Source organism: Muntiacus reevesi, chromosome X (assembly GCF_963930625.1).
Source record: "Muntiacus reevesi chromosome X, mMunRee1.1, whole genome shotgun sequence".
NCBI classification, from domain to species: Eukaryota; Metazoa; Chordata; class Mammalia; order Artiodactyla; family Cervidae; genus Muntiacus; species Muntiacus reevesi.
Genome location: NC_089271.1, coordinates 98,426,597 through 98,450,210, shown reverse-complemented (window position 1 = coordinate 98,450,210; position 23,614 = coordinate 98,426,597). Strand labels below are relative to the sequence as shown.

General features: G+C 38.9%; 1 protein-coding gene across 1 annotated transcript in view; it reads right to left on the bottom strand.

Moving 5' to 3' along the window:
- GABRA3 (gamma-aminobutyric acid type A receptor subunit alpha3) overlaps positions 1-23,614 on the bottom strand; it is a 136,099-nt gene that overhangs the window by 79,208 nt on the left and 33,277 nt on the right. The window contains exon 3 of the mRNA XM_065915015.1: positions 16,412-16,479. Coding sequence (XP_065771087.1) covers positions 16,412-16,479 — 68 coding nt within the window. The remainder of the gene's footprint in view (positions 1-16,411; positions 16,480-23,614) is intronic.

Genomic DNA, 23,614 nt, shown 5'->3' with positions numbered 1-23,614 from the left:
TTAGATACTATGGAACAGAGATTAGTGAACTGGAAAATACTTGTGAAGAAAACTTTTTCAGTGTCTATTTCTAACAAAGTTCTAAAGTTATGGACATGAGTTTGGGTAAACTCTGGGAGTTGGTGATGGACAGGGAGGCATGCTGCGGTTCATGGGGTCGCAAAGAGTCAGACACGACTGAGCAACTGAACTGAACTGAATTGAAAATTAGAGAATAGAGAAAATGATGAACAATGAAATACTAATGGATGAACGTTTCTCAGAATTGTTGAAATATTAGTATAAGTATCTTAGTTTCAAGAACCTTAATCAGGGGGCAGTCCTAAGATGGTGGAGGAATAGGACAGGGAGACCACTTTCTCCCCCACAAATTCGTCAAAAGAACATTTGAACGGTGAGCAAATTCCACAAAACAACTTCTGAATGCTGGCAGAGGACATCAGGCACCCAGAAAGGCAGCCCATTGTCTTCGAAAGGAGGTAGGACAAAATATAAAAGATAAAAAGAGAGGCAAAAGAGGTAGGGACAGAGATGCATCCCAGGAAGGGAGTCTTAAACGAGAAGTTTCCAAACACCAGGAAACACTCTCACCAAGCGAGTCTGTGGGGAATCTTGGAATCTCTGAGAGCAACATAACCAGGAGGAAAAATAAATAAATAAATGAATAAGACTCACAGATTACATGCCTAACGACAACTCCCAGCACTCGCAAGTGGGGGCTGAACAGGGATGTGTTGGCTGCATTGATTAGGGTAAGGACTGGGTCAGAATGCCCTGAGGGCAATCTGAGGGAACTAATGTGAGATAGCAACCCAAATTGTGGGATAGACAGAGAGAGAGAGAAAAAAAGGGGGAGGGGAGAGAGAGAACTATCCTGCAAAAAGCCCTAACCTGAGGCACTGCCAGGCCTGCTCAGAGAACAAAGGACTGAGAGTCTACCAGAGGAGAGCTGGCAGGCTGTGGACTGGCCCATCCCCCACCAGAGACAAGCAGGTGGGAGGCAGCCAGAGCCAGAAAGGGGCAATTGCAGCCCCAGAGAGGCATCTTCTACCAAACTGCAAACAGGCTCCATTGCTAACCAATAGTTCTTGAGATTCTGAAGGGTTGACATCCGCTGGGAGGGTTGCAGCCAGCAATCAGCTCCCCAGAATAGACACACAGCACACCTGAGAAGGCACGCCCATTGTACACCCAAAAAACCGAGCGGCTGGGATGGGGGAGGGGATAAGACCTGGGGGTGAATGCACTCGCCAAGCACCTGGTCACCTGAGCTGCTTGGACCTGGAAAGGGCACAAAACACAGGCCCAACCGAGCCTCCGCCTTTGGGGAGTACTCGAGAACCTGAACCTGAGTGGCATAGACCTGGGACGTGCATACAACCCAGGGCCCGCTTCAGACAGTTCCTGGCAGATCAACCTAGAGCCTGAGAAGGGTAGGCCATGAAAGCACACACGCCGTGAGCGGGGCAAACCCAGTGCAGCTGAGACACTGCGAGCGCTCCCCACACACGCCAGTGAGATTTGTTTGCAGTGTTCCTCCCTCCCCGCAGCACAACTGAACAAGTGAGCCTGAACAAGAGACCACCTTCACCCCCTCGAGTCAGGGCAGAAATTAGGCACTGAAGAGACTAGCAAACAGAAGAAGCTAAAATAAACAGAGGGAACCGCTTTGGAAGTGACAGGTGCAACAGATTAAAACCGTGTAGTTAGCACCGACTACATTGGAAGGGGCCTATAGATCTTGAGAAGTATAAGCCCGATCAAGGAACTACCTGAAACTGAACTGACCTCACACTGTCCACAACAGCTCCAGAGAAAGTCCTAGATATATTTTTACTGTTATCATTTTTAATTTTTTTTTATTTTTAAGTCCTCTATTACTTCTTTAATTTTCATTTTCATAATCAACTATTACCTTGCAAAAAAAGACCCTATTTTTAAAGCAAATTTCATATATATATTTTATAATTTTTGTGACTTTGTTTTTTTTTTAATATTGTATTTTTGAGAGTCTAACCTCTACTATAGATTTTTATTCTTTGCTTTTTGGTATTTGTTATCAATTTTGTACCTTTAAGGGCCCAATCTTCAGTACCCATTTTTACTTGGGATTGTGATTACTGGCTTGATTGCTCTCTCCCCCATTTGACTCCTTTTTCTCCACCAGGTCGCCTCTATCTCCCCCCTCCCCCTTTTCTTCTCTATCCAACTCTGTGAATCTCTTCGTGTGTTCTGGGCTGTGGAGAACACTTAGGGAACCGATTACTGACTGCATCTGTCTCTCTCCTCTCGATTCCCCCTTTTCTCCTCCTGGTCACCTCTGTTTCCTTCCTCCCTCTTCTCTTCTCTGTGTAACTCCATGAACATCTCTGAGGGGTCCAGACTGTGGAGAGCACATAGGGAACAGATTACTGGCTAGCTTGCTCTCTCCACTTTTGATTCCCCCTCTCCTCCTGGTCACTGTATCTCCCTCCTCCCTCTTCTTTTCTCCATGTAACTCTGTGAACCTCTCCGGGTGTCCCTCACTGTGGAGAAACTCTTCATCATTATCCTAGATTTTTTATCATTGGTGCTGTATAGATGGAGAAGTCTTGAGGCTACTGTAAGAATAAGACTGAAATCCAGAGGCAGGGGGCTTAAGTTCAAAATGTGAGAACACCAGAGAACTCCTGACTCCAGGGAACATTAATTGATAAGAGCTCATCCAAAAGCCTCCATACCTACACTGAAACCAGGCACCACCCAAGAGCCAGCAAGTTCCAGAGCAAGACATACCATGCAAATTCTCCACCAACACAGGAACATAGCCCTGAGCTTCAACATACAGGCTGCCCAAAGTCACACCAAACCCACTGACATCTCAAAACTCACTACTGGACATTTCTTGCACTCCAGAGAGAAGAAATCCAGCTCCACCCACCAGAAAACTTACACAAACTTCCCTAAACAGAAAACCCTAACAAGGCACCCGTCCAACCCCACCCACAGCAAGGAACCTCCAAAATAAAGAGGAACCACAAACTGCAAGAATACGGAAAGGCCACCCCAAACACAGCAACATAAACAAGATGAAAAGGCAGAGAAATACCCAGCAGGTAAAGAAACAGGATAAATGCCCACCAAATTAAACAAAAGAGGAAGAGATAGGGAATCTACCTGATAAAGAATTCAGAATAATGATAGTGAAAATGATCTTAAATCTTGAAAGCAAATTGGAATTATGGATAAATAGCCTGGAGACAAGGATCGAGAAGATGCAAGAAAGGTTTAACAAAGACCTAGGAGAAATAAAAAAGAGTCAATAAATAATGAATAATGCAATAAATGAGATCAAAAACACTCTGGAGGGAACCAAGAGGAGAATAACGGAGGCAGAAGATAGGATAAATGAGGTAGAAGATAGAATGGTAGAAAAATGAAGCAGAGAGGAAAAAAGAAAAAAAAAGAAAAGAAATGAGGACAACCTCAGAGACCTCTGGGACAATGTTAAATACCCCAACATTCTAATCATAGGAGTCCCAAAAGAAGAAGACAAAAAGAAAGACCATGAGAAAATACTTGAGGAGATAATAGTTGAAAACTTCCTAAAATGGGGAAGGAAATAATCACCCAAGTCCAAGAAACCCAGAGAGTCCCAAACAGGATAAACTCAAGGTGAAACACCCCAAGACACATATTAATCAGATTAACAAAAATCAAACACAGAGAACAAATATTAAAAGCAGCAAGGGAAAAACAACAAATAACACACAAGGGGATTCCCATAAGGATAACAGCTGATATTTCAATAGAAACTCTTCAGGCCAGAAGGGAATGGCAGGACATACTTAAAGTGATGAAAGAGAAAATCCTACAGCCCAGGTTACTGTACCCAGCAAGGATCTCATTCAAATCTGAAGGAGAAATCAAAAGCTTACAGACAAGCAAAAGCTGAGAGAATTCAGCACCACCAAACCAGTTCTCCAACAAATGCTAAAAGATCTTCTCTAGACAGGAAACACAGAAAGGGTGTATAAACTCAAACCCAAAACAACAAACTAAATGGCAACTGGATCATACTTATCAATAATTACCTTAAATGTAAATGGGTTGAATGCCCCAACCAAAAGACAAAGACTGGCTGAATGGATGCAAAAATAAGACCCCTATATATGTTAACTATAAGAAACCCACCTCAAAACAAGGGACACATACAGACTGAAAGTGAAGGGCTAGAAAAAGATATTCCACACAAATAGAGACCGAAAGAAAGCAGGAGTAGCAATACTCATATCAGATAAAATAGATTTTAAAATAAAGGCTGTGAAAAGAGACAAAGAAGGATACTACATAATGATCAACTGATGAATTCAAGAAGAAGATATAACAATTATAAATATATATGCATCCAACATAGGCGCACCACATTATGTAAGGCAAATGGTAACAAGTATGAAAGGGGAAATTAACAATAACACAATAATAGTGGGAGATTTTAATACCCCACTCATACCTATGGATAGATCAGCTAAACAGAAAATTAACAAGGAAACACAGACTTTAAATGATACAATAGACCAGTTAGACCTAATTGATATCTGTAGGACATTTCACCCCAAAACAATGAATTTCACCTTTTTCTCAAGTGCACGTGGAATCTTCTGCAGGATAAATCACATCCTGGGCCATAAATCTAGCCTTGGTAAATTAAAAAAAAAAAAAAACTGAAATCATTCCAAGCATCTTTTCTAAACACAATGCAGTAAGATTAGATGTCAATTACAGGAAAAAAAACTATTAAAAATTCCAACATATGGGGGTTGAACAACACGCTTCTGAATAACCAACAAATCACAGAAGAAATAAAAAAAGAAATAAAAATATACACATAAACGAATGAAAAAGAAAACACAACAACACAAAACCTATGGGACACTGTAAAAGCAGTGCTAAGGGGAAGGTTCATAGCAATACAGGCTTACCTCAAGAAACAAGAAAAAAGTCAAGTAAATAACCTAACTCTACACCTAAAGCAACTAGAAAAGGAAGAAATGAAGAACCCCAGGGTTAGTAGAAGGAAAGAAATATTAAAAATTGGGGCAGAAATAAATGCAAAAGAAATAAAAGAGACCATAGCAAAAATCAACAAAGCTAAAAGCTGGTTCTTTGAGAAGATAAATAAAATTGACAAACCATTAGCCAGACTCATCAAAAACAAAGGGATAAGAATCAAATCAACAAAATTAGAAATGAAAATGAAGAGATCACAACAAACAATACAGAAATACAAAGGATCATTAGAGACTACTGTCGGCAACTATATGCCAATAAAATGGACAACTTGGAAGAAATGGACAAGTTCTTAGAAAAGTAGATCTTTCCAAAACTGAACCAGGAAGAAATCGAAAATCTTAACAGGTCCATCACAAGCATGTAATCAGAAATCTTCCAGCTAACAAAAGCCCAGGACCAGACGGCTTCACAGCTGAATTCTATCAAAAATATAGAGAAAAGCTAACACGTATCCTACTCAAACTCTTCCGGAACACTGCAGAGGAACGTAAACTTTCAAACTTATTCTAGGAGGCCACCATCACCCTAATACCAAAACCAGACAAAGATGCCACAAAAAAAAAAAAAAAAAAAAAAAAACTACAGGCCAATATCACTGATGAACATAGGTGCAAAAATCCTTAACAAAATTCTAGCAAACAGAATCCAACAACATATTAAAAAGATCATACATCATGACCAAGTGGGCTTTATCCCGGGGATGCAAATATTCTTCAATATCCACAAATCAATCAACATAATATACCACACAACAAATTGAAAGATAAAACCATATGATTATCTCAATAGATACAGAGAAAGCATTTGACAAAATTCAACATCCATTTATGATAAAAACCCTCCAGAAAGCAGGAATAGGAGGAACATACCTCAACATAATAAAAGCTATATATGACAAACCCACAGCAAACATTATCCTCAATGGTGAAAAATTGAAAGCATTTCCCCTAAAGTCAGGAACAAGACAAAGTTGCCCACTCTCATCACTACTATTCAACATAGTTTTGGAAGTTTTGGCCATAGCAATCAGAGCAGAAAAAGAAATAAAAGGAATCCATATAGGAAAAGAAGAAGCAAAACTCTCACTGTTTGCAGATGACATGATCCTCTACATAGAAAACCCTAAAGACTCCACCAGAAAATTACTAGAGCTAATTAATGAATATAGTAAAGTTGTAGGATATAAAATCAACACACAGCAATCCCTTGCATTCCTATACACTAACAATGAGAAAACAGAAAGAGAAATTAAGGAAACAAGTCCATTCACCATTGCAATGAAAATAATAAAATACTTAGGAATATATCCACCTAAAAAAACAAAACACCTAAATATAGAAAACTATAAAACACTGATGAAAGAAATCAGAGAGGACACAAATAGATGGAAAAATATACCATGTTCCTGGATTGGAAGAATCAATATAGTGAAAATGAGTATACTACCCAAAGCAAACTATAGATTCAATGTAATCCCTAGCAAGCTATCAATGATATTTTTCACGGAACTAGAATAAATAATTTCACAATTTGTATGGAAATACAAAAAACCTCAAATGGCCAAAGCAATCTTGAGAAAAAAGAATGGGGCTGGAGGAATCAACCTGCCTGATTTCAGGCTCTACTACAAAGCCACAATCATAAAGACAGTATGGTACTGGAACAAAGACAGAAATATAAACCAATGGAACAAAATAGAAAGCCCAGAGGTAAATCCACGTACCTATGGACACATTAATTTTTACAAAGGAGGCAAGAATATACAATGGAGAGAAAACAATCTCTTTAACAAGTGGTGCTGGGAAAACTGGTCAACCACTTGTAAAAGAATGAAACTAGAACACTTTCTAACACCATATACAAAGATAAACTCAAAATGGATTAAAGATCTAAATGTAAGACCAGAAACTAAAACTCCTAGAGGAAAACATAGGCAAAACACTCTCCGACATAAACCACAGCAGGATCCTCTATGACCCACCTTCCAGAGTAATGGAAAGAAAAGCAAAAATAAACAAATGGTACCTAATTAAACTGAAAAGCTTTTGCACAGTGAAGGAAACTATAAGCAAGGTGAAAAGACAGCCTTCAGAATGGGAGAAAATAATAGCAAATGAAGCAACTGACAAAGAATTAATCTCAAAAATATACAAGCAGCTCCTGCAGCTCAATCCCAGAAGAATAAACGACCCAATAAAAAAATGGGTCAAAGAACTAAACAGACATTTCTCCACAGAAAACATACAGATGGCTAGCAAACACATGAAAAGATGCTCAACATCACTCATTATCAGAGAAATGCAAGTCAAAACCACAATGAGGTACCATCTCACACCAGAAGTCTAAATAAAGTCCAAAAGTCTACAAGCAATAAATGCTGGAGAGGGTGTGGAGAAAAGGGAACCCTCTTACACTGCTGGTGGGAATGCAAACTAGTACAGTCACTATGGAGAACAGTGTGGAGATTCCTTAAAAAACTGGAAATAGAACTGCCATATGACCCAGCAATTCCCCTGAGGAAACCAGAATTTAAAGAGACACATGTACCCCAATGTTCATTGCAGCAGTGTTTATAATAACCAGGACATGGAAGCAACCTAGATGTCCATCAGCAGATGAATCGATGAGCAAGCTGTGGTACATGTGCACAATGGAATATTACTCAGCCATTAAAAAGAATACATTTGAATCAGTTCTAAAGAGGTGAAGCCTATTACACAGAGTGAAGTAAGCCAGAAAGAAAACCATTAATATAGTATATTAATGCATATATATGGAATTTAGAAAGATGGTAACAATGACCCTATATGCAAGACAGCAAAAGAGACACAGACGTATAGAACAGTCTTTTGGACTCTGTGGGAGAGGGTGAGGGTGGGATGATTTGGGAGAATGGCATTGAAACATGTATATTATCATATGTGAAATGGATCACCAGTCCAGGTTTTAGGCATGGGACAGGGTGCTCGGGGCTGGTCCAGTGGGATAACCCAGAGAGATGGGATGAGGAGGGAGGTGGGAGGGGGGTTCAGGATTGGGAACACATGTACACCCGTGGCTGATTCTTTACAATGTATGGCAAAACCACTACAATATTGTAAAGTAATTAGCCTCCAATTAAAATGAATAAATTTATTTAAAAAAAAAACCTTAATCAGTTGTGAGCTTAGTATAATAAAATATATCCAAGCCAATACACAATGAATTTGAAAAATACCAAAGAGGAGATCTTAAAAACAACAAAATAGAAAAGGCATATTATCTAGAAAGAGGTTACAATTTTAGAGCAGACTTCTTGAAAGCAACAATAGAAGTCAAAAGAATTGTATAGCCAACTAGATTAACATGCAAGAGTGGCTCCAAAATAAAGATGAGTTTAGATAAATAAAATACAATTTTTCTCATGGCTAAGTCACTCACAGAATCCAGGCCTTGTTCAGAAATATCCATATCAGAGAGGTATTCTTTGACCATCCTATCATAAAGACTAATCCCTCTTCCCCTTACTATGCATTATTTTTCTTCATGCATTATTTTGGCAGACCGCTCTGAAAAAAAATGTACTTTCATTTGCTTACTCTTTCTTTCATTCCACTAGCCTGGATGCTGCACAAGAGCAGAGACTTAATTTAGTTCACTGCTATATCCCTAGCACTTAAAACCCTACCTGATCTACAGTAGCTGATCTACAAACATTTTTGAATTAAAAAAAGATTGAATGAATCCTTAGGAAAGGAACTGCTAAAATAATTTTTCATGTAGTTGAAAATGAAACCAGCAGCAAGACACAAGAAGGAATGGTGAGCAAAAGTGTTGACAAGCCTGTGGGTAAACTAAACAAATAATAGTTCTCTACAAATGATGATAAGGGCTATGAAAACAAAGCAAAATAAATAACAACAGCAACCAAATGGAAGGAGAAAGTAAAGAGATGTGGATTGACATATTCTTGTATTATTTGGAGAAGAGTGGAGATATTAAATTAAAGTCAAGTATATATATTAACAAGGTAATCACTAAGGATATACTAGAAACAGAATGTAAAACTTACAAAAGAGGAAAACAAATGGGAATGTAGAAAAATGCTATAATCCCACAGAAAGGAAAGAAAAAATAAAGCATATAAAAACACGAGGGGGAAGAATATATAAGACAATAGAAATAAGCAATATAGTCTATTGATAAACAATGTAGTTATATATTGTGTATTATATATACAAGAATCACAACTTTAAGGGTGCATAAAAACACAGATTGAATATGAAGTGATGGAAACATATATGGGCAAATTTTGATCAAGATAAAGTCACAGAACTATAAAATACAAATAGCATGGACTGTAAGATAAACACTTTTCTTCAGGACAAACTATTACACTAAAAATGTGTATCAGGTAAAAAAAAATTATGTACGGGTAACATGGACTCAAAATATGTAAGGCAAAAATTGAATTACAAGGAGAAAATGACAAACCCATAGATTTTCAATAAATGAAAGACTAATCAGGCCAATAATTTGTATGATGAAAGTATGTAAATAATCCTTTTGACAACTATGAACTAAGGAATACACACAGACTTATCTACTTAACAATTAGTAACATATCTTTTCCACCAAAAATAGATGATCATATGCTAAGTCATAAAGCAAATCTAAAGAAACAAAAAAGATTTCATATCCTATAGGCCATCTTCTTTTAATATTAGGCATTAATTAGAAATTAATAACAAAGTTTTACATTTGAAAATTAGAAAACACACTAAAAATTTTCCAAGAAACAAAGAAGAAATAATAAATGATATTAGAAAATACTTAGAACTGAACAACAGTGAAAATACTTACAAAATGAAATTTTGTATTCAACACTTCATATGAAATGACATCTAATTGATATTGCATGAATTTTTCTGCTGTTGTATTAGTTTTTGCTGTACAACAAAGTAAATCAGCTATCTATCTATCTATCTATCTATCTATCTATCCCCTCCCTCTCTGACCTCCCTCCCAACAAAGACCCAGCACAGTCAAATAAATAAATAAATAAAATCTTTTAAACATCATTATCAAGTTTTATTCTTCCAGAGAATGTAAAGTTGTCCTCATAAGTAGAAAAACCTGTTAATTTAATTAGACAATTTAACAGATTAAGAGAAAAAAAAATCACACAATCATCCTAATAGGAGACAAAAGAGAAGTTGAAAAATGTTCAATTAAACACATACTTTTTAGAAAATTAGAACTAGAACAGAGTGCATATCTGTCATATTCATCATTGCCCAGAGTCATTTGTTTGGCCTTTCTAGGATATCTTATAGAAATTCCCATATTATAAGTTCTGCCTTCCTAAATTGAGCCAAAACTCAAAATTCCCAGCTTTTCTAACTAAATGTCCTAGTTTTCACCAAGCACAAATGCCACAAGAAACTTCAATTCAGAAGTTGCAGCATGAAAAAACAGGATCTACATGGAGTTTCTACTTTTGCTAATCCATGTGGTAACAAGTATCTTATCTTTAGTGGTACACATTGGCCACTAAACACATAAAAATATGCTTGACCTCAAAGTTCATCAGAAAAATGTAAATAATATCAATTAGATGTCATTTCATATACATCAGAATGTCTAAAACAAAGTGCAACAATATGAATCATTACCAAAAGTGCAGAGAAATGGAGCTCATACACTTCTAGTAGGATAAGAAATTGGTACAGCCCCATCACAAGAGTTATTTGGCCCTATCAGAAAAAAGTGAAATGTATGCAAACCCTGCAAATCAGAAATGTTATCTGTAGGTACACACCCTACAGAAACTCAAACGTGTTCACAAAAAGATGTGTACAAGAATATTTGTTTTTAATAGCAAAATACCATTGTTTTTAAAGGCAAAAAGCTGGAAACAGTCTAAATGCACATTAATTTGATAAGTGAATGTATTAATATGATAAATATTCATATGCTTTAAAAGTCTATAGCAGTAAAATGAACTAGGTTAAGCGCGTCAAAAAGAATAATTTTCAGTACAGTAAAAGACATGTTGTACAATGATAAACAAGCTATGACACATTTTAATTATTATAAATGAAAACATGAAAACCACTATTATTTTATTTATTATGATATTGCTATTTCATGTGATATATACAGAGTTGGACCATAAAGAAGGCTGAGCACTGAAGAATTGGTGCTTTCAAACTGTGGTGCTGGTAAAGACTCTTAAGAGTCCCTTGGACAGCAAGGAGATCAAACCAGTCAATCCTAAAATAAATCAACCCTGAATATTCATTGGAAGAACTAGTGTTGAAGCTCTAATACTTTGGGCACCTGATGCAAAGAGCCAACTCTTTGGAAAAGACCCTGATTCTGGGAAAGAGAAGGGGGCGGCAAAAGATGAAATGGTTAGACAGCATCACTAACTCAATGGACAGGAATTTGAACAGACTCCAGGTGATAGTGGAGGACAGAGGAGCCTGGTGCGCTATAGTCCATGGGGTTGCAAAGAGTTGGACACAATTTAGCAACTGAACAACAAATACATCCTCAGTTTTAGGTCTAGAGTATGCATTGGAATGGCAAAAAAAAAAAAAAAAAAAAAAGCAAATTCATGGTTATTATTATTTCCAAGGAGGAAGGGAAGGAGAGAAATAGAATCAGGAGGATACACAGGGGTTTTATTTATATCTTTAAAGACTATATTTCTAATATGAAAAGAAATATAGGAAAAATTTCAAGATTTAAAAAAGTTGTTGTTATTCAGTTGTGTCCGACTCTTTGTGACCCCATGAACTGCAAAACGCCAGGCTTAAAAAAGCTGGGTGATGGTTACCCAGTTTTTTTATGTGTTATTCTCTACACAGTCAAAACTATTGGGGAAAATCACATAGTAATTATTTGCTCTATAAGTATCGCATGACCTTTGGCTAAAAGCAATTCAATTTTGACCTGACCATTCTAGAAATGCAATCAATTCCTTCCTTGCAAATTGAGCCTTTGTATACTCTCCAAGGATGATTGCCTCCAAATTGACAAATGAATTCTGTTGTTTTGTGAGGCATTTAAATCAAATCTTCCACATAATAAGCCTAAGTTTGCCTCCTGGGAAAGGTACTTAATACATTTCCTACACTGCTCAGAGATGAACAAAGCTCAAGGGGAAGAATTTCTGGCTTGGTGTTGAAGCTTGAATGTCTTCAACTCTCTAACACTGTGCTGTGTGTCAATGCAGGCTTCCAGAAAGGGTGTGCATGGCTGGATCAACTTTAGCAGGGTCTTGGGACCATCCAGTCCTCCCTTTACTCTTTGCCTCCTCTCTAGTCTCTATTTTGGAAAACCATAATCTTCAATTTTCACCTCTGTACAATTTTCTTTCATCATAGCTCCTTATTTTCATAGATGGAGAAGTCATCAAAACTTGTGCCCAAAGGTTAGAGTCATTCATTAATCATTGACTTACTAGTCTTGCTACTCAATAGCATCTCATGAAAAAAAAAGCTGCTTTCATTCTTTATTTGCAGGTCCTGCTACTAATATTTCATATCATCTCAGCAAACACGGATGACTTGTGTCAGGTTCTGCGATGGATGCAAGAGATAGAAATGTATTTGATATACAAGCAGCTCCTGCAGCTCAATTCCAGAAGAATAAACGACCCAATCAAAAAATGGGCCAAAGAACTAAACAGACATTTCTCCAAAGAAGACATACAGATGGCTAACAAACACATGAAAAGATGCTCAACATCACTCATTATCAGAGAAAAGCAAATCAAAATCACAATGAGGTACCATCTCACGCCAGTCAGAATGGCTGCTATCCAAAAGTCTACAAGCAATAAATGCTGGAGAGGGTGTGGAGAAAAGGGAACCCTCTTACACTGTTGGTGGGAATGCAAACAAGTACAGCCACTATGGAGAACAGTGTGGAGATTCCTTAAAAAAAAAACTGGAAATAGAACTGCCATGTGACCCAGCAATCCCACTGCTGGGCATATACACCAAGGAAACCAGAATTGAAAGAGACACATGTACCCCAGTGTTCACTGCAGCACTGTTTATAATAGCCAGGACATGGAAGCAACCTAGATGTCCATTGGCAGATGAATGGATAAGAAAGCTGTGGTACATATACACACTGGAATATCATGCAGCCATTAAAAAGAATACATTTGAATCAGTTCTAATGAGGTGGATGAAACTGGAGCCTATTATACAGAGTGAAGTAAGCCAGAAAGAAAAACACCAATACAGTATACTAATGTATATATATGGAATTTAGAAAGATGGTAACAATGACCCTATATGCAAGACAGCAAAAGAGACACAGACGTATAGAACAGTCTTTTGGACTCTGTGGGAGGTGAGGGTGGGATGATTTGAGAGAACAGCATTGAAACATGTATATTATCATATGTGAAACAGATCACTAGTCTAGGTTCAATGCATGACACAGGGTGCTCAGGGCTGGTGCACTGGGATGACCCTGAGGGATGGGATGGGAAGAGAGGTGGGAGGGGGGTTCAGGATGGGGAACACATGTATATCCATGGCTGATTCATGTCAATGTATGGCAAAAACCACTACAATATTGTAAAGTAATTAGACTCCAATTAAAATAAATAAATGAAAAAAATTAGATATAAACATAAATGATTGTCTTTTAATAGTATTTATATGTTGGGGTTAGGTTTGTTTTCCTCTACTTAAAAATAAAATTCTTGGTAAGTCTTTACTTCAAAAAAAATAAAAAGAAATGTATTTGACATATTTTCTGCCTTTGAAGAACTTTCATCCAAGTGGAGGAACACAGTCATTATTTTCCCCTCAAATTTAATTTGTTCCATCTCATTCATTCTTAAATTTAACAAATAATTGAGAGTCTGCCAACTGATGAACACCAAGTTAGGCACTGGTGGTACTGAGATCGACAAAACAGACATGACTCTTCATTGAGCTGCCAAACTCAGGCTCAATGTCTGTGGAGGGCAGTGTTTGACCTAGGAGCACAATGGCTACAAAGGGTTATGGCTGGTGCTGGTTCAGTGCTCAAACTGCCACCACAACTTTCCCCCTTTAAAGGTGAACAAAAGACTATCTCTATTTCCTTAGACAATTCTTAGGCACCAAAGCTCCCTGTTTGAGTGGAAGAAAGTCAAGAACCCAGCTAGCTAGCCCTAATTTTCATTTACTTTACCAAGTAGTCTGTGGGCTCAGAGGAGCTTGCTTTCTTGATTCAATTAACTGCTAACGTCACACGACTATCTGATGTTTCATCCAAAATCATCCCTGATCCTGCCACAATTGCCACAGTCTATTAAGTAGCACAGGAAGAAGAAAATTTTTAAAACACCAGAAATTTGTTTCCTAGCCAGATTGATCATAGCTATTCTGCCTTGTGATAGGATGGAAGTTCAGCTAAAAATAACCTGAAATGTATTTGACCAAAGGTTGCTCTATCAGGAAAGGACCATTCTGTTATTTCTGCTTAATCATGGGCCAGTGCTGGGGACAAACAAATGGAAGATGAAACTTCAGAAGATAAAACGTCTGGATTGTTTGAAGGGTCTCCAGAGCCTATGCACACTCATGTGTGCCTTCTTGGGTGGGAAAAGAGCAGGGAGACAAGCTGGTTTGGGCAGGGGCTATGTGAATATTTCTGTAGTATCTCAGAATTGGGGTATCTGTTTGTATATGTGTGTCTGTGGAGTGCCTGGGGTGGTGTGTAAGCTGTTTTTTTTTTTTAATTCTGCATAAACTTTCTTATTTTGCCTCAATGTATTAATGAATGTAGATTCATAAGAGAAAGTGAGTATGTGTATGTGTGTGAGTTCAAAGAGTAGCTACAGTTGCTTTCTTATGAAAATATTAATCAATCACTAATACCCAGCAATAAAAAAGAGAGCTGCACCTACCTGGAGAATTTGGTTATTCCCCTGTCTGGTCTCACAACCACTTATGACTTCCTCTCCTGAGAACTAACTTGTTTCTCCAGTTGACTCCTACACCTTACCTGATTGAAGGAAGACCCAGGTAAAGACAAGCCTAAACCACTTCTTAGACCCCAGTCTTTTCCCCCTCGTAGTTCATCCTGTACAGACTGCCAGATGAATCATTCTAAAATAATGGTTCCGCATTATCTGTAGGGAAAACTATCATGACACTACACAACCTTTTGTGTTTACCCAAAAGATCTAAATCAGCTAAGTAGTAGTCCCACTGAAGATAAAGAAAAATATCTATATAGTGAGCGGAGATATTTCATATTTTTTAACATATTTTTTCTGATTTTAAGACTTTAATTTTCAACCCAAAGTCACTCATTCAACAAAACTTTATGGAACATCTAATAACTTCAGACATTCTGAGCAGATAATAGCTTCTTTGTTTTGCATCATGATAATCTTTCAAAAATCTAATATTTGGAATCTGAAGTAGGTATTTATCAGGTCCTCCATTATGACAGGGTCTCATGTCTGAACTCTCCACTGCATTCTTTACTTTGGCAGCAAGGGAAAAACGTAGGAGCAGGGGAAGTCCTCGTAGATGACTCATGAATCATCCCCTTGCTAGTTCTGCTATAGTCATTGTTTAGTCACTCAGTCGTGTGACTCTTTGCAACCCCAAGGACTGCAGTCCACCAGGCTCCTCTGTCCATGGGATTCTCCAGGCAAGAAGACTGGAGTGGGTTTCCATTTCCTTCTCTAGGGGATTTTCCCGACCCAGAGATCGAACCTGCATTCCCATTGGAAGGTGGATTCTTCACCACTGAGTCACCTGGGAAACCCAGTTCTGCTGTGCCGTGCCCTATTCCTTGAATCTGCTCTGAAGCTCTCCTCCTCCTTACACCTACTCACATCTATAGAAGAACCAGTGTCTAGAAGTAGGTTTGACTCTTCCCCCAAATGGTTTGCATCACTGTGGTCTGTCCACTTCCCCAATGAATGCTTGTTTGCAAGGAGTGGACTTTTTAAATGGCATCACCAGTTGCTAGACTGAGAGTCCTCCACCACCTGCCCTTCTCATATGACCTATTTGTGCTAATTTGTGTGTGGTGGACCAAATATAAAGGGTGAGGGTCAGAGAAAGTTTAATTGAGAATAGGGAGCCAAGCTGAATTTTGAAAGACACGTTGTAGAAAGAAGGGAATGGTACTCCTGATGCAGGGGTGGTATATGTTTGATATGTGAATAGGCGGGGAAAGCAGGGAAAAAGATGCATTTAGTTAAATGTAGAATGGTGAGGGTAGGGAATTCATCAGACAAGACTTCTCCTTAGAATATAGCTCCAAGGCTCTGACACAGGAAAAACCCAATTTGTTTACTTTGACCTGTTGCATAATCTTTCACATTTGCAGAAACCATACTTACCATGTCAGTGTCTGACACAGGGCCAAAACTGGTCACATAGATGTCAGTCTTCACTTCAGTCACTGCATCTGGTTGAAAGAAAGTAGAAAAGCAGAGTGTTAGGAAAGCCTGTTGCCTTAGCTCACATAGAGTCCAGTGCTGTTCTCCAAAAGATAGCAAACTTACTACTTCTAAGAAGTAGTAAAATCATAGGTAAATCATAGGAAAACCCCTCAAAAAACTCTCATTTGTACTGTTTCTTCACAGAGAATGTGCTTAGTATAGGAACAAAGTCCATCCATTTAGATACCATTGACAGTAAGAGCAGAATCCCCAAACTCCAGAGCCCTTCGAGATCTCCAACATTCACACATGCTGGGATGTCACACTGGGATTATCCTGACCTGTAGTAGGTTACAAATGTTCAGGATATAGGATGATTGTACTGCCACTTCCCAGCCCACTTAAAGTAGAGAGAGGACATGTTTTGGTTTTGGTTATAGGAAGAAGAAATATGTGTCTCTTCCTTTGGAACAATTAATGTCCAATGCAATACACTCCCTGCCATGGTAATCATGGGAACATATGTTTATATGGAGCTACTATAAGACTTAAACAGCCTGGAATGATGACCCAGAACTTGGAGGACAAGTGCCCTGGAGAGTTGCCTGGATCTACAATAGATTTTGCATCAATGAGAAGTAACTTCTGTGGGGTTAAGTGACTGAGATTTGGAGATGACTGATGGCCTCTGATACACTCTCTTTGCATTTTTCCATTGTAACTGTCTGTTTACTTGTCTGCCTTCCCACAAAACCCAAGAGCTCCTAAAGGGCAGTGTTCCTGTTTTGTTACCTCTGTGTACTCAGTACATAGAAAAGGAGTTTGTTACTCAGAAAGTGCTCACTGAACATTTTTGGTATTAATGGATGAATCGTATCACATATATATATTTGCCAAGTTGGAAAATGATACTCAGACAAGTGAAATGACTGCACTGCTAAGTTTCCCTTTTCCTCCTTCTGTCAGCCCCATTTACCTCATTGCAGCCAACCCACACCAACATACCTCAAACAGAGCACAGGGTAGCCTTCTTCAGCTACGCAAAGTCAACGAGACCCTACCAAACACCTCATCATTACAGTTAACTCAAGCAAGGCTCACTCCAGTCCAGCATGAAAGTGAAAGTGTTAGTCACTCAGTCGTGTTTGACTCTTTGCAACCCCATGAACTGTAGCCCGCCAAGCTCCTCTGTCTATGGGATTCTCCAGGCAAGGATACTGCAGTGGGTTGCCATTTCCTTTTCCAGGGGATCTTCCCGACTGAGGGACTGAACTCAGGTCTCCCACATTGCAGGCAGGTTCTTTACTGTCTGAGCCACCTGAAGTTCCCTCCAACCCAGCATACCTGACCCCAGCAGCACATGCCAGTAGCACAGCTAATACACATAAAGCCCACATAGGACTTGATAATCAGGTTGGTTACTGCAGTAAGTGGCACTATTTTCTTAATTTTAAAATTTATATTTCCTTTTTTAATTGAACTATAGTTGATTTAAAATATTATGTTTGTCTTAAGGGTACAGTATTGAAATTCAATATTTCATAGATTACACTCCATTTAAAGTTATTATAAAATATTGGTTATAGTCCCTGTGCTGTATATTACACTATTTCTTCTACCTCATGGAAAGGTAATGGACAAAGCAACTCCATTTATAGCATGTTTACTATATCCATCCAGCCCTGGGTCCTAGCCCAGATGTACTTTATATCTTGTTAACTTCCCATTTTCCAGAGCCATCCCTTAGGCTTAATACATTGTTCCCCTATACAGGCACATAGTATACTCAAGGCCACTGCATGCATTCACAAACATTCCATTTTCAAAAGAGACTATGAGTATCATTTAATAATCATCAAAGATATAGTCAATTCACTAAAACACACAATTTACTTCCAAGCTTATTCAGCAAATAACATGTCTCAAACTAGAGTTGTATTTTAAGTATTTGGGCTTTCATTTAGAGCAGTCTTCCCCCTATTTCTGTGCTTCAAGGACAAGAAACAATACTTCAGAATCAATAAGCTACCCCCTAAAGATTTGTCCCTTCAGATACACTGCCACATTCACTGGCTGTAGAAACATTGCCCTACCCCAAAGTACATAAAACACAATTAATTAATGGGAGAGATCACAATTACAGTTGAGTCCAATATTCCAGGCAGGACATAGTTAGACACAGAACAACTTTCTAAACCAATTTAATTGGTGGACTTCCCAGGTGGCTCAGTGGTAAAGAATCTGCCTATCAATGCAGGAGATGTAAGACGCCCGTTTGATCCCTGGGTTGGAGAGATCCCCTGGAGTAGGGCATGGCAACCAACTCCAGTATTCTTGCCTGGGAAATCCCATAGACAGTGGAGCCTGGTGGGCTACAGTCCATAGGGCCACAAAGAGTTGGACACAATTGAAGCAACTTAGCACAAAAGATAGCTATGCAGATTAAAAACATGCACTCATACTATAAAAGAAAAAGGAGAAGACAATCACTAGTAATAAAGTCAGGAGACTGGTCTAGTTCCAAGAGGACAGTGGAGTCACTGTAGGTAGAAAAGAAGAGTCTTGGGCTGGGATAGGAAGGCTTACATTCTGGATCTGGGCCTGACTTTCTGAATGCCTTAAGATCTTTTTTCCTTTTGACTTTTCTCTTTTACAGGAGGTTTGTAACCAAACACATTTGAATTTTCTCTCTGCTCTGACTAGGAACTCTGATAGTGCAAAAAGCATGTGACTAAAAGTGTCCAATGGTAGCAAAAGGCAAGTTTTTTCTGCTGCCCGAAGAAGGTACGAGGTCAGTATGATCAGGCCACCCAAGATGGCTGTTCTCTTGCTCTCTGTACATCCCCCTGCTGGACCAGTCTCTGCTTCACCTACAGCCCAGTCCCATGACTGACCTTCCCTCTTAGTCATAGAGGCCGATCAGTAAATGCCTATGTAGCCAATTCTGGCCTCAGTTAGTGACTGATCTAATCTTAAGATCAGAACTATCTCCACTATGATGATTTATCACAGTGGCAGTGAGGGGTGCACCCCTCTGCTGCTTTCCCTGGCAACTGATGAGCACCAACCTAACATCAGTTCCCCCTGTTACTGGTAACCTCCCTCCCACCCATTGATTGCTAAGAAGAGGCTGCTTTCCCAATGAATTAGGTCTCAGCCAAGCTTCAGAACTTTCTCTGACTTGGAAGCAGGGAAAGACTTGGGAAGTTTGGTCTATCTAGTACAGTGGACACAAGTTCATTCTTTATTTCAGTCCCATTTTGAAAGGATCTGGTAGATAAGAGAATTAGGGGAAGTGATACTAAATGAAGGGGAGGTAAAGGAGGGGGGAAAAAGAAAGAAAAAGAGAGGGGAGGGAGGAAGGTAATTAGAATCTGATTGGAGGGAAAAGCAGAATAGAAAGGATGAATAACAAGAGTGAGAAGAGGAAATTAAAACAGAGTTAGACAGCAAGAGATAGCAAGAGCTAACAGCACTAAAGAAAGACAAAGCAAGAGAAAAATGCTAAAAGAAAAAGAGAAGTAACGCTCTTGTCACCAAAGAAGCCAGAAATCTCTCAAGGAGTAGGGTATGAAGATAGGGATTGTCACTTGCATCATGGCAGCACAAGTGACGGAGGGCTCTGAATTTATGTTACCATCCTTAGATCTCTAGCCCTCTACTATAAGACCAGGTAAACACATGGACATTTGACATTTCTTCAGTGTCCCATACAGGGACCACAAAGCCCCAGTTACTAAATCCCATCTTTTGAATAGGAAATCTAGGTGCTTTGGAGCAGTATATGTGACAACACACAGAAATACCCTGCAGAAGTATTGTACAGTGATTAAAAGCATCACTAACTGGACCTGAATTTAGGTTCTGTCATTTACTCTTTGTGTGCCTTTCGTCACTTAACTTTGTTTCTTCATCTGGAAAATTGGGATTATGATACCATGTATTTCAGAATTGCTCTGAGGATTTAAGGAGACAGTATTGAGACCAAATTTAGAACAAATCCAGTGCTCACTATATGTTAGCTGCTGCTGCAGCTTAATACTATTCCAGAGGCGAGGCCGCATGAGCCACGCACAGGCCAGGCGGACACAGAACTCACCCACAAGTCTAAGGTCCTCAATTCCAGACAAAGAAGAGCATCCACCCACCGCTCCAGCTCCTCTGTGTGAAGGAATGATTAGAAGTTTGCTATTTCATTTAATTAAATGAAAAGACCGGTGAATTAGACTAAAGTTGGTGAGGGCTACAATTCATAGTCTAGCCCCTGTTGACAGCCTTCTCATTTTTCAAATGTAAGACATGATTTAACTGGGAAATGAGTGGAATTCTTTCTTATTTTTAAACAAATATTTTCTATGTTCCTTGGCTCTTTTTAAATTACCTTGAAGATCTAATTTCCTTCAAATATTGCTTCCTGAAACTAAAGGTGAACAGAATTATCTTTTCCTTGTGCAAATTTACTGTGGTATTGGAAGTAAAATTTCAATAAAATAAATTGGAAGTAAAATATAAACTTGAAATTTATATTTATATAAACACACATGCCTTTAGCCCTCAGCAGTACTCCCATTGGTGGGGAACTTATCAACCAGTTCCTAATGTCATTCCAACTTGCTTTTGATCTGAAAGAGTAAAGATAAGCAAGTGATCACTCTGTTTATGTTAACTATGAGGCTCATGTGTGTGCTGTGTGCTTAGTCGCTCAGTTGTGTCTGACTCTTTGAGACCCCATGGAATGTAACCCACTAGACTCCTCTGTCTATGGGATTTCCCAGGCAAGAATACTGGAGTGGGTTGCCATTTCCTCCTCCAGGGTATCTTCCCGACCCAGAGATTGAACACACGTGTCCTGAGTCTCCTGCATTGCAGGCGATTCTTTACCCACTGTCATCTCACAACAAACTGTATTTCCTTGTTTGAATTAAAATAGATCCCCAATAAGCTGTGAATTTTCTTCTTTGAGCACAAACCAGAGCAGGTTCCCCAACTCTAGCTTCTCCACTCCAGCACACACATAAACATTTGTCTTAGTACTGCCCTTTGGATCCATTCAACAAAGTCTGCTTCTTGTTCTTTTGAGACTTAAAGACTTTCAGTGATTGAAAAAAGTTGATCATGCTACCCCTAAGTCTGATCTTTTTATTCTTTTCCATGTCATGATTTTAAGCACCCTCACTTTGCCCATTCACTTTCCTCTGGCTTGGGTCTACTTTTTTTTTTTTAAGCTGGCACTCTGAAATATGTTTTATGATGAAACTGTCACAGTTCTATTAGAGACAGGATTATAAAATGAATGATATGAACAAAAGCCAACCATACCCCCTTTATTTCATTATAGGCTATGATGGACTCTTCCATTCTTCCCAGTAACAGTCTTTCTGAGAATAGTGAGGTTTTAAGGACTGGGACTTTGACTAAAAGAACAAAGCCCTGACTTTTCTGTATTCTTACTTCCGTATCACTGGAAATTTTAGAGAATAATTGCTTCTTGTTGTGCATGCTTTTCATTGTGAGGAGAGACTACCCTACGAGAAATGAGTTCCCATGTGACTAGTGGGTCTGCTAGCAACATGGATTTAGGGAGTGGGCTACAGTGACTCATGGACAGGCTCTCAGAGATCTGAGAGTTGGAGTGCTCTGTTCTGTTAATGGCCTTTTTGTTTCTCTTTGATAATCCTTGGGGACAGAGATACTGTAAGTACTCAGTGACACACCCCTCCCTCTCCCAACAGCATTAATCACCAATAAGCTCTTCAGAGGAATCACAAACAGACGGTTTAGGGAAGCAGAGATAACAAAAGTCTGTGTTAGAGATCCTAAACTCTAATCTAAACTCTGCAGTTGAGTAATACCCCTTTTGCAGAGTGTTTGGGCATAGCTCATAACTTTTTTTTTTTTTTTTTAGCTCATAACTTTTGATATTTGGTAGGCTAGAGGTTTAACACTGTTTATGCTACTCCATCTAGTGTCTGACACTTGGAATGTATAGCAACTCTTAATAGCTAGCTGCATGCAACATATGTTTATAACAAAACATCAGTAAGAAATACCACAAGATTTAAGAGACTACAATCACTACCAACTTAACAACTGTGGGTTCTCATTAACTCTACTATTGCTAGAATCTTGATGCTCACAAAGGTAATATAGAACACACAACTGTTCTTATTTTCTCTGGAGCTATAAATCCAAGTATTGCCTTCATGGCATCCAGCCCCTTCATTTTATGGCAAATAGAAGGGGAAAAAGTGGAAACACTGACAGATTTTATTTATTTTCTTGGGCTCCAAAATCATTGTGAATGGTGACTGCAGCCATAAAATTAAGACGCTTGCTCCTTGAAAAGAAAACCATGACAAACCTAGACAGTGTATTAAAAAGCAGAGACATCACTTTGCCAACACAAGTCTGTCTAGTCAAAGCTATGGTTTTTCTAGGAGTCATGTATGTATGTGAGAGCTGAACCATAAGGAAGGTCGAGTACCAGTAATTGATGCTTTCAAGTTGTGGTGACGGGGAAGACTCTTGAGAGTCCTTTGGATGGCAAAAATATCAAACCAGTCAATCCTAAAGGAAATCAAGCCTGGATATTCATTGGAAAGACAGATGCTGAAGCTGAAGCCCCAATACTTTGACCACCTGAGGCAGAGAGTTGACTCACCGGAAAAGACCCTGATGCTGGGAAAGACTGAAGGCAAAAAGAGAAGAGAGTGGCAGAGGATGAGATGGTTAGATAGCATCACTGACTCAATGGATATGAATTTGAGCAAATTCTGGGAGATGTGAAGGACAGGGAAGCCTGGTATGCTGCAGTCCATGGGGTTGCAATGTGTCGGACATGACTTAGGGACTGAACAACAACAACCCTATCACAAGGGAGGTTGGAGGGCAAAGACACTGCAGGAATGTCCTTCCATAAGACCCATATTAATGCCACTAGAAGCACTGAGAACTGTAACCAGTTTTGAGAAAAGTCAAAATACCATTTGAGTATTTTCTTTATGTGGGTCAAACCCTGGATATTAATTATTTTTCCCCTACCACTTTCTGTACTACATTGGTGCTTATTTCTTGCTTTTGCCACTGGTCCTCTCTTCTGTATCAGGTATGAAACAAATAAAACCATCAGACAGAAGTCTCTTCAGTGGTTCATAACCCTTT